General features: G+C 56.4%; 1 protein-coding gene across 1 annotated transcript in view; it reads right to left on the reverse strand.

Moving 5' to 3' along the window:
* ANGPT4 (angiopoietin 4) overlaps positions 1–4350 on the reverse strand; it is a 43937-nt gene extending 39587 nt beyond the window's left edge. The window contains exon 1 of the mRNA XM_004433849.2: positions 3859–4350. Coding sequence (XP_004433906.1) covers positions 3859–4167 — 309 coding nt within the window. The 5' untranslated portion in view covers positions 4168–4350. The remainder of the gene's footprint in view (positions 1–3858) is intronic.
* Between the last annotated feature and the right edge of the window lie 8103 nt (positions 4351–12453).

Here is a 12453-nt window from a genome sequence, read left to right on the forward strand (position 1 = left end):
TAAATCCATCCCTTGGGTCAGCCAGTGTTGCCCGAGCACCAGGCACCCAGGGGAGTCGCAGATGGTTGAGAGGGTGAGACTTAGGGTAGAGGAGCCAGGTGGGAGGTGATGAGGCCTGAGCCAGGGCAGCAGCCAGGGAGACAGGAGGATGGAGGCCAGTGAGAGAAGCTGAGGTGACAGGATGGACGGGACCTGCTACCCGGGGGTGAGGTGGGGTGAATGCCACCCCAGGAGCATTCACCTGGCTTTGGCCGCAGGAGGCCTGTTGGCTGGGTGGTAATACCTCAAACAGAGAGAGGTGGGCAGGGGAGGGAAGAGCTGAGTTTCAGGCAGCTTTGGAGTTGAGACACCATGGGCCCTCAGAGGGGAGATGCCTGGCGGCATGGGGGTGTGGTCAGGGTCATGGATTTGGGGCTCAGGAGTCCATAAGATGCCAATCTGATGTCATCATGGAGCAGGCTGGAGAGGTGCTGCAGGAGTGTTGGGGACAGCCCTGGGGGCAGTACCATGAAGCGTGGGAGGAAACGAAGCCTCAAGACTACGTCCTGGGAAACACGAACATTGCAGGAGAGGAGGAGGAGTGGGAGTGACCTGGGAGATTGGAGGAACGTCCATGCATCCGTGCATCCATGATCCACGCACCCACGCATCTACGCATCCATGCACCCCCATATTCACGCATCCATGCACCCACGCACCCATGCGTCCATGCGCCTACATATCCATGCATCCATGCATCCACGCATTCGACAGCCACGTATCGAGCACTACTGCATACCAGGCACTGTCCTACACCCTGGGAACCCAGTAGGGAACAACACAGATGTGGTCCCTGCCCCCTTGGAGCTCTCAGACCAAAAGAAATGCTTTTAAGAGTAGGTGGGATAAGTGCTAAGAGAGAAAACCAAAGCCAGGTGAAGGGAGGGACAGAGAGTGACAGGAGGTGGCTATTTTAAATGGGGTGGACAGGGAGGGCCTTTCTGAGGAGGTGACACTTAGGCAGAGACCTGAGGGAGGCCAGAGGTGAGCCACGTGGGTGTCTAGGGGGGTGTATTCCAGCCAGTAAGGATTTTTGCTCTTCTTCTGAAGAGATGGGAGCCCCGGGAAGGTTTTGAGCAGAGGAGGGACAGGATCTAACTTAGGTTTTAATGTGATCTTTCTGTCTACTGAGTGAAGAACAGGCCTGGGTGGAAACAGGGCGGTGGCCGTGATGACCGTCGAGGTAGGAGACGGAGGTGGCAGGTCCAGGGTGGGGCTGTGGAGGTTGGGAAAGTGGTCCCAGTAGTTATGTTTTGTAGATGAGGACTTGCTGATGGAGACAGTTTCTGGAAGGATAGTGTTGGTCAGCAATGTCAAATGTGCCAAGAGGTCAAGTCAGATGAAGACCGGGCCATGGCCATGGGAAGCGGGAAGTGGACGGGGAGGTGACCTTCGGGGAAGGAGGCGGTGGGAAGTGAGGAGGCGGAAGCAGAGTGTGTGTACTCCTGAGAGCCAGGCCAGAAGTCCAAGCGGCTGTGGGTGGAGAAGAGGCTTCTTCCCCTCCTCTCCCTCTTCCTTTTCTAACAGGGGAGATACTGGGATGTGAGTAAACCCTGAGGCGAAGGACCAGCAGAGAGGGAGGAGTTGTCAGGCACACAGGAGAGGATGGTTGGTTTGAGGCGTTGCGGGGCTGCAGGGGAGGGACCCGCAGCCTAGGAGGGAAGAGTGGCCTTGGCCCATGGAGGAACCCCTTTCCTCTGGGCCAGAGAAAGGCTCTGGGGACTGGCAGGTGCACTGGTGAACCTGCAGTGTGGGGCAGCAACTGAGAGGCGTCTCTCCCCTCGGCCCCATTTCTTGTTGAAGTAGGAGGCCTGTGGTCTGGTGAGAGGATGAGCGGGGTGAAGATAGAGGCTTGAGGAGGAGGAAAGATTTGGAACGACCCTTATGGGACTGGAAACAGCTGCCTGAAGAGATACACACAGATTTGAGAGCTCCAGTGTGTGAGGCCAAGAGCTCCCTCGAGGGGGATCTGGGGTGGGATGGTGACAGGCTGGATGTGCTGCAGGGCAGCTGGGTAGAAGGGCGAGTGGGCAAGATGGTGAGTGAGGGGCTGAGGAGACAGTGGTCAGGGCAGGAATGAGATAAGAAGTTAAGTGTGCACGCACACGAGTGTGTATGCGAGTGTGCATGACACAGGTTGGTTAGATACGTTACGCCTCTGCATCTTGGGAACAGATCGTCTCAGGGTGTGCACAGGGCCATCCTTAGGAAAACAGGAGGAAACTACCAGACCTTCAATTCACATGATTTCTTGTCATCTTTTTTAAGTTCTATCTTCATATGTGTTGTACCCTGTACGTGTTATATGAACATGGGTCCATGTGCATGAATATTAAACAAATCTGCAGGCATCAGGGGAGCAAACGTTGTTTGCTGATTGGGCACATGATGTGAATAATTTGGAACCCGTGGGGTAAGAAGGGACTGCTCCTTGGAGAGGCACTGTGGGCTGCCTCTTCCTCCTCTGCTCTCTCCTTACAGTCTACAACTCGCTGTCTGCTGGTTAACACATTCGAAGCTCCGGGAGCTGGTCCACTCCCCTCCCCACCAGCCACCGCTCAGGCTGCTGCTGTGCCAAGGGCCTGGGGCCCTTTCTCTCTCTCAGCAGCTGCTACTTAGGGGCTGCGGCCAGCCCCTTCTTGGACCCCGCAGGATGCCTTTTCTGCCCCCATGCCCACCCTTGGCTAAGCCCGCCTCCTTCACCTCTGCACCTCAGTGCCTCGCCCCAGCTGGGAACACAGTGGGTGCTCAGAGTGTTTGCTAAGAGTGAGACAGAAGATCCTAGAGCGGCCTTGGGCCAAAATGGTGGTGGAGTTCTCAACTCCTTGACCTCTGCCACCCCATATCCAATTCATCAGCATGGCCTGTTAGCTCCCCCTTCAGAATACTCCAGAACCTGACCGGCCACCCCCCTCCCTGGCCCATCCCGCTCCAGGCCTCCATCATCTCTTGCCTGTGGCTGCAGTGGCCTTCCTCTTGGGCTCCCAGCACCCGTCCTGCCCCCTACAGCCTGTTCTGTTAAAATCAAATCAGGTGTGTCTCTCCCGGCTCAAAACCCTGCAGTGGCTCCCGAGATGCTCAGAGCAAGATCCAACGTCCTTCCAGTGGCCCCAAGGCCTGACATGTGCCCTCCCCTCCCTGGGCTCTCATCCCTCACCCCTTCCTCCCCCTCTTTCTCTGTCCCAGCCCCTCGGCTGCCCTGCTGTCCCCCAGGCGCCCAACTGCGTCCCGCCTCACAGCCTTTGCTCTTGCTGTCCATTGCCGGGAATGTCTCCCCCAGATACCTGCACGGGCGGCTCCATCACTTCACTTGTTCTCTGAATTCAAATGCCACCTCCTCCGAGAAGTCCTCTCAAATTACCTGACCTCAAATAGCCACCCCGGTCACTCCTTGCCCTCTACCCTCCTTCATTTTGCTTCACCATCTGACGCAGCGGGTATTCATCGTTCATCTCTTTCTCGCCTCTTTCCCCCACTAGTCCAGAAGGGCATGTACTGTTCTGTTTACTGTGTATCCTCCAGCATCTAGGATGGGCCAGGCCTGTGGTCAGTGCTCAGTGAATTTCTATCGGATGAATGAATGAATGGCTGTTGGGGAGCCAGGTTTCCAGTCTGACCCTGCCCAGTCTTGCTGTGTGGCCTCAGGCTCATCCCTGCCCTCTCTGGTCCTCATTATCCCAATCTGTACAATTCAGAGACAAGGGTCCCATCAGCCTGGCCCTCTGTGCCCAGGGAAGGCCTCTGGGGCGGACACGCCCCCTGCCCATCGAGACAGACCCCAGAGCCCCCCAGCACCCCCTCTGCAGGCCAAGCCCTTACCTTCTGCAGCCACTGTGTGTTGTTCTCCAGCACCTTCTCCAGCTGTCGCACCCGCTGGGCCGGCCAGTCCCCCAGGCTCAGTGCAGCGGCCGGCGAGTCCCTCTGGAGGCTGTTGGAGCCCCCGAAGGCCTCAGGCTCCGGCGGGCAGGGCTCAGGCTCGGGCAGCACGAAGGTGTAGCTGCACTGGCCGTGCTGGACTCGGTGCGCCCGGCGGCGCCCGCCCGCCTCCTGCCCCCTCCGCTGGGCTGCAGTCATGGTGGCCACCGTGAGGAGGAGGCCGCCCAGCAACATGGCTGGCCGGGAGAGCATCAGGAGATGTGGCGATGGCGAGGGGTGTCCGGTCAGAGCCCCCAGGGGCTTTGCCTGCCCACTGCCCAACTCCGTGCCCAGGACGAACCCGTGTGGCCGACAGTGGACCGCCTGCCCGCAGGGCTGCAGCTGCAAACCACTGTTTGGCCGAGCTCGTCCAGGCGGCTATTTATACTTGCTCCAAATACCACAGCTGCTCGCTTCCTCCCACCGCCTCCTGCTCCCGCCCCCAGACACCCCCGCACCTCTATTTTCCCCCTTCCCTTCCTTCCTCTTCACTCTTGCCCTGTCCTGCCCTCCATGCACCGGCCGCCTCTGGGTCCTTTGATTATCCAGTGGGGGCCCGGCCTCCCTGCGAGAGGCCAAGACAGAAAACAACACACACAGACACGGGCGCACACACTCACACACACGCAGACACCCACCCCCCAGCGCTGTCCGCCCCGGAAAACCAAAAGCAACTGAAGCCTCTCTTCCTGTCTCTGTCTCTCTGTCTGTCTCTCTCTCCAGCCTCCCCCAACCGAGGCGGGGATCTCAAGTTTCAGCCCCCCACGCCACCCCCTCCTCTCCCCCTCCCCCTTCCCCCCTCCGGTTCCATGTTAGCACTTGGAACACAAGCAAAGTGACCCCCCGGAGAGCGAAGGGAGGGGGCAGAGGGGTGAGGCTGGGGAGGAGGCAGCCAGTTCGGTCTGTCTCTAGAGGCACAGAAAATCCTCGAGAGGCCAGGGAAGTGGGCGCGCAGCTGGGAGCTGGCTCCTGCCCTCCCGTCCTCCCTTCTCCCTCGGGGCCTGGGGGGACGTTGGACTCTGGGGTGGCCCTGGCTCAGTTGCTGTGACAGTAATGAGAGGTTGTACTGTCCTGGGGCAGACTGTTCTGGGGCCGCCTGTGGCTGGAGCAGGGAGGTGGAATGCGGGGAGAAGAGCTCGGGGGTGCAGCGGTCTCTCGGCCAGCCCTGGAGTCAGAGGTGGCTGGTCTAAATCCCGCTCCCAACTGCTGGCCGTGAGACCCCGGGCAGGCGGCTTCGCCTCTCTGGGCCTCCACATCCCGACCTCTAAGCCAGGCAAACCCCATCTCTTGCATGAGGAATGTACGTGAGTCCTAAGCATAGAGACTGAGGAGTTTTTAGTTTACTTGTTTACTGGTTCAAATCCTGGCTGCACCACTTACCAGCTGTGTGACTTTGGGCAAGTCACTTAACCTGTCTGTGCCTCCTTTTCCTCTTGGTGAACTGAGGGAAATAATACCATCCACATCACAGGGTGTGAAAATTAAGTGAGTCAGAGCAGTGCTGGCACAGGGTGAGCACTAAATAAAGATTTTTTATTGCTGTTGTCAGCGTCATAGTTATAGTGTATCTCCCCTCCCACAAGTCGCTGGAATGTAAACCCCACGAGGGCAGGGACTTGTTCTTGGGTGACGCGTCGCTGGGCAGGAGGCGCCAGGGAGTTGGTTGGGCCTCTCCTGGGTGGGCTGCCTTCCGGCTTTCTCTGCTCATTTTCCCAGCATGGGGGCCAGGCCAGTGCTTGGTATTGTTTTTTTTTCCCTTTGTTTTCCCAAATGCTGATGGAATTTTGAACCAGGCAGGCTGCTTGGGGCGGCGGCGATGTAGAGGCTCATCCGGGGGACTGAGGACATTGTACCAGGTGTGTGGGGCTTTGGCAGGAAGAGGAAAGGCAGCTGGTTATCAGCCACCGGAGTTCCCTGAGCTTCCCGTGCGCTCAGAGCCCTGCCTGCCCGCCTGGCCTCAACTGTCTCAGCTGTAAATGGAGTCACACCACCTCCGACCTCTCAAAGAAGAAGCGCGTTAATACAGGCCAGGAGTATATATATCACAGAGCCTGGCACAGACGAGCCCCGAGGAGAGGGCGGCTGGCATTAGCATGCGTCAAGAGTCGTGTGGTATCCCGGGAAGGCCAGCGTCGCTATCTTCCCCATTTCACAGACGAGAAAACCGAAGAGCAGGAGAGTGATTTGCCCAAAGTCACACAGCCTGTTATTTGACCCAGAGCTGAGAAGGTGGGCAGGCTCAGCTGCCACGCTGACCCCAGAGCCCCTCCCACTCCTCCCGGGTATCCCCAGGGCAGTGGGCAAGGACACCCACCCTTCAGCCTCAGTCTCCTCATCCGTACACTGGAGAGGGCATGAACACCTCCTCTGGGGCGCCAGGATGACAATGGGAAGCTCCTGAGACAGGCAATGCCTTTAATCTTATTGATGGAAAGAATGAATGAATGAAATGTAGTCTCCTTCCCTGCACAGGAAGGCTTAGCACAGGCTTAGTTAAACAGACATGGGCTCCATAATTATGCTAGCAGCCCTCTGCCCAGAAGAGGAGACAGAATTACCTGTCCACAGAAGAAATGTAGGTAAGATCCAAAGAAGAGTTCTGGAAAGCCTGGGATATGGCCCTGCCAACTCTGCACCTCCATTTTAGCACCTCCTTCTCACCTCAGGACCTTTGCATATGCTGCTTTCTCTGTCCAGAACACTGTTGTCTACCCACCCTCGCCCCCACCTTTCACCAGTGTCCCAGTTACTGTGGCTGCCAACAAATTACCCCAATAGTGAGCAGCTTAAAACAAACAGTATTGTCTCTCAGGGTTTCTGTAGGTCAGGAATTCGGGAGCAGCTCGGCTGGACAGTCTGCTCGAGTCTCTCATGAGGTCGCAGTCGGGTCGTGGCTGAGCTGGGGTCAACCCACAGGCTTCTTCCCTCGCCTGTCAGCACCTGGGCAGCCCATGCCCTCCATGGTGTCTTCAGATGGTGTCTCCAGCTTGGGGACTTCAGGCAGCCGGGCTTCCTACATGAACTCAGGGCTACAAATGTGCGCATCCCCAGAGAGCAGGTGGAAGTCACATCGCCTTCCTCTAGGACACCCTGACATCCCCTAGGCCATGACCTGGCCTTGAAGTCAATCAGTGAAACATCTACCACATTCCATTGGTCGGGGTCTGCCCAGGATCCAGGCAGGGAACACAGACCCCGCCTCTCGATGGAGCATTGTCATCGTCACAAGAAGTCTCGCGGGATGGGAGGTGCGTTGCCGTAGCCATCTCTGGGAAGTGCTACGGCAGGAGAACTGATCTACGCTCACACGGGCCCTCGGCCCTGTGCAGGTGTTAAGTCAGGACCTCCCTCTTATAGTCCCCCACTTTATCCCAGCCCTTCTCAAGGGGCTGGGAGGGCCATCCCTTGTGCAGATTCTCACCTCTCTCTGTCTGTCCCCAGTGTTTGGTCTACAGCGTGTTCTCAGTCCAGATCTGCTGAATGAATGAATGAATGAGTGAGTGAGTGAGTGCAATGCCTGAGCCAGGCTCTCCCCTTTGGGCTGATGCGGAGCCGCTGTGGGGCTGCACTAACAGGGCACACCCAGGTGGACACAGACACTGGGCGGCCTTGGGCAGATGGCTGACCACTCCAAGCCGCAGTGTCCTCTTCGTCTTCCGCAGTGTCCCACGCCTTCCCGTGGGAGGGCGCGAACAGACTTGATCCATGTCCCCCCGAGATTTCGCAGAGGCCAGCTCTCAGGAGAGTTTACAAACTGCCAGGCTGCTGAGGACCTTTAACCCAGGTCCCAAAGCCAGTGTCCAAGGTGGCTTGGGCATAAGTCTAGCGCAGAGGCTGAGGGTTTGCAAAGTGACCTCTTGGCCCTCAGGGGAAATGGGAACCAGCCATTCCCACGAGAAGCAGCAGTGGCAGCAGGTGAGAGGAGCTCATGGCAGGACCCAGAGAGGGAACCGGGAAGGCGCCACCTGGGGTCAGCCGGTGAGCTCAGGGAGCCCACGTGCCGGTAACCAAAGGCAACACTGAACTCTGGACCCGGAACGGCTCTGTGTGTGGACTCGTGGCCCCGACCTCACTTCTGAGCACCAGACCCAGGACCACCCGCCTTCTGGACACGACCCCCAAGGTCTCAAACAGAGCTCCCCATTTCCTACCCTCCTGACTCTGCCCCGAACGAGCTTCTCCTGGATTCTTCCATCACTGGCATCGCCCAGCCTTGACCAGGCACCAGGGACAGAAGCCTGGGAGCAGAGTTGCCACCTCTGCAGTCGCCCAGGGCCCCGCGCTGGGAAGGGTCTCATGCTTGGTTTAATGCTCTGCTGTCACCGTCCTGAGAGTCTTAATAAATTCTGAACAAAGAGTCCAGGGCTTTCATTCCACACTGGGCCCCTCGAGTTATGCAGCCGGTCCTGCAGGGAGACCTGAGCATCCCGCTCCTCCCTTACCTGTCCCGGCCCTGCTGCCCAATCAGACCTGCTCTCCCAACGTGACCCTTCAAATATTCCTCCCACTCTTCATTACTCCGGGCACACTGGGGCCAGCCTGTCTGGACTGGAGTTCTGCTTTCCTGCCTCCCAAATGTACGGTCTTGGCCAATCTGCTTAACCTGCCTGTGCCTCAGTTTCCACTTCTGTCAATGGGGTTGATACTAGTCATTACCTGACAGGGTTGCTAAAGGGTTGAAAAGCTGATCCCTGTGAAGGGGTTAACACAGAGCCCAGCACATGCTAAGTGCTCCATAAATGACAGCCAACCATGTTCTCATGTCCCCACTGTCACCCTCAGCCCGGGGCGCTCCATCTCTGCCGAGGGGAGAAGATAGAACTGCACTCTCGTTGATCCATCTTGGATGCTGCAGCCGGAGCGATTTTTCTAAGACACAAATCCAGCTCCTGACTTCTTTGCTTAAAACTCGTCAGTTTTAAACTCCAAGCCCTTGACGTGGTTTACAAACCCCTGCAGGATCCGGCCTCATCGCTTCTCCCTTGGACTCTGTACTTGTGATGTGGAATTGGTTTACTTCCAACACGCTCTCCACACTCTCCGACCTCAGCGTCTGCTCTTGTGGTGACGTCTGCTCGGACCATCCTTCCCACTTTATTCACTGGCTTCTTTCTACGTGTCTTTCGGGTCTTATCTCAGGCGTCACCTCCTCCGGAAAGTCTTCCCTCATCTGCCTCCCTCCTTTGGTGGGAACAGGCCCTCTACCTCGGGGAGATCAATGCCCCTTGCCTGTGCATCCCCTGTAAAAGCACTCACCCGCATTACAAAGCCCTGTTTGCAGGCCTGTATCCCCCTCTAGACGGGAAACCCTTCCAGGGCATTGACCACACTTTCCCCTTCTGTGTCTGTTGCCTGTCCTAAGGTCAGGTTCATAGCAGGTTCTCATGGGTGTTTGTTGAAAGAATAGTCTCCACTAGAGAGTAGGGGCTGGAGCTGCAGTCCCAAAGTAGAAACTAAGGAAGTCATCCTTTTCTCTCCAGGGCAGGGGCAGCAGGAAGTTTCTGTTTGGGGTATTTCAAGTGTCTTGTCTCCAAACACTGAAAACAACCCCCATTCCCCCTGGTTTATTTTCCCTTTGCTAGCCTGTTATTGCCTTGGAGGCAGAGCATGGAGAAAATGCATCTGGAGACTTTGGCTTTTGCTCAAAGGGCTTGGGCAAAAAGAGAGCTTATTGGCCAATGTAACTGAAAAGTGTAGGGGTGTCTATTTAGCTTCAGGCATAGCCGGATCCAGGTGCTCAAATGACATTAAAGAATCTTTTTTTTTTTTTCCTTTTTCTCCAGCTGTAGGCCCTTGTTTTCCTCTGTTGGCTTCATCCTCTGACAGTTTCCACCACCATCATCTCCACCATTGGCAGCAGATCCAATCTATTAACTTACCAACCCCCTAGAAATGGAGTGCTTTTTTCTTGATATTTTTGGGGAAAGTTCTGGCTTGGGTCACATGGACTTTCCCAAACCAACTACTGTAGCTAGAGGAATGGGATGCTCTGATTGGTCAGGCTTGGCCATGTGCCCAGGCCTAGAGTAGGGTCAACCTCATAGGACCCAAAGGGATTGAAGGAAGGGTAGGGTGGTTCTCAAGGGAACCTGGGGTAGAGTGACCAAGAGGGAGATGGATGTTGATGGGTGCAAAACACCTGCCCATCTGCTTCCCTATCCTGGCCACTCACCGAGTGAGGAAGCCAATTGGCTTCCTCTCCAGAGCCGGTGGAGCCTTGGCATGACCGTGGATGCCATGGATCCTTACCTTGCGGTTAGCTCATAAGGAAACATACCCAGAGAGGGAGGTGACTTGCACAAAGTCACGCACTGGAATCTATTTTCCTGGAAGAACTGATCTTCCTGCTCCTGGGAACAAAGGCAGGGAAACGGGATGATTCCTGGAGAGTCACTTGCTGATTTGGGGCTCCTCAAGTATTTGGATCTGTTGAAAACAAGACAACAGGCTCAAAATGGAGTCACTTATGCTAAGACCCATGTCGCCAAACCAAGACTTGATGCCTAACTTGATTACAGTTTCGGCTCTCCCAGGCATGGAATCCTAAACCAATCAATCAGGAATCACCTGGTCGGCACAGTGAGGCAATCTGCCTGACAGACCCCTGCTGTCCCCTAAAGGAAGGTGACTTGCCACAATCAGTCCGCTTTTTGCTGCTATAACTTCCTGGTCCCCTCCCTTCTGCCTGTAAGTCTTCCATTTTGCACAGCTCCTCGGAGCTCCTTTCTGTTTGCTGGATGGGATGCTGCCCAGTTCATGAATGGTTGAATAAAGCCCATAAGGTCTTTAAAATGTACTCAGTTGAATTTTGCTTTTTAACAGATCCAAAGAAGAAGATTAGGTCACAAGTCCGAGTCTCCCACTCCTGGCCTCATCTCCACAATCCAGCACGTCCTCCAGCCCCTCCCTTTCCAGCTCCCTGCTTCTCAGCACCCCGGGCGGTAACTGAGGATTGCAAGCCGGGCAGCTTAAAGCGCGCCCCAGCCTCTTGTACTGTGCTGTTCACGTCCCTGAGGACAGTACCTGGGCGTCTCCTGGGGCCACTGACGGCAAAGTCGTGAGGTCTGGCAGGAAGCTCTGGGGCAGCTGACAACCCTGGGGATGATCCATCAGTGTCCCCGGGAGGTCGAGGGGTGAATCTTGTAGAGCAAGAGTCACGGGGTCCCCATAAGACTTTCCACCCAAGGCAGTAGTCTGTCAACTGTTCCCCATCCCCTCTTTCCTCCACACCAAACCCAGAGCCACAACACAACTGATGGATCAGAAAGGACCCTAGGCTGGGTTTTGAGGTCACCCCCGTGGCCCAGGTCCAGCGATTAAGAGCCCCTCACTCCTGGCACTGACTCCCGATTCCACTGTGGTAGGTGAGACTCGGTCTCCTCGTCTATAAAATGGAGAGGATGGTCTCCCGCTAGCAAGGCGTGGGGGAGAGTCTTCCGGTTCCCAGAGCTGTGTAGCAAAGTACCCCAAAACTTGGTGATTTAAAACACTGGGAACACCTACTTTACTCATAAATGTGCAATCTTGGCCCGGGTCGGTGAGGACGGCTTGACTCGGCTCCGGTCTGCATCAGCTGCAGCCGCTTGAAGGCTGGAGCCTAGAATCGTCCGAAAGCTCACCCATTCACATCGCTGAGGCCTCAGCCGGGACTATCAGCCGGAACAACTAGTACGGCCTCTGCACGTGGCGGGGCTGGTCACACCGTGTGGTGGCTGGGTTCCAAGGGCGAGCATCTCAGGAGAGCAGGCTGGAGGCGTATGACCTTTCGTGACCTGGCCTCACGAATCACACAGGGGCGATTCCTCTACATACGTTCATAGAGGCCTCACAAAGTCCCACCCAAGTTCCAGGGTGGGGGAGCAGGCTACCCCTTGATGGGGAGTGGCGAGGTTTCAGAAGAGCGTGTGGGCTGGGAGTGTTGTGGCCATTTGTGGAAAATACAGTCTGCCACAGGAGGGCAGGATGAGAAAATGACGTTTCAGTATTTAGCCCCTAGGTGCTCAAGAGTTGGTAACTGTTATTATTATCCCTGCTATTGTTGGAAAGATCCAGCATCTCTTGGCATGAAAATGTCCTTCAGACCCTCTGATAATTTAAGGTGCAGCAGGAAGCGGGATTATTGCCATTGGGGCTGCCAGAGATATTGGCCCAGAGACGCCCTGGGATTCGTCCAAAGTCGCCCAGCATATCAGCACCCAGTCCAGTCCCAGCCAGATGGGCCTCCAACACAGCTGCCTCTGCTGTTAGCAACACTTGTCTCTTCCCGGGGTATCTACTCTGGCCTTGGTTTCCCCTCTGAACAATGGGAGTGTCCTGGCTTTTTGGCCCCAGAGGCCGAGGGGACCAGCATGGAGGACACGCACCCTCTTGGCTGTGCTGCTCAGCCTGGGCCACCAGCCACGCCCGTCCTTTCTCAGGCCTAGGGAGCTCGGCCGCCTCTGAGCCCGCATCTGGCACTCACTCCAGGACGTGAAGAACGAGCCTGCCAGGTCGGAGGGC

This window comes from Ceratotherium simum, chromosome 21, assembly GCF_057802395.1.
Source record: "Ceratotherium simum simum isolate JZ-2026a chromosome 21, ASM5780239v1, whole genome shotgun sequence".
In the NCBI taxonomy this organism is placed as follows: Eukaryota; Metazoa; Chordata; class Mammalia; order Perissodactyla; family Rhinocerotidae; genus Ceratotherium; species Ceratotherium simum.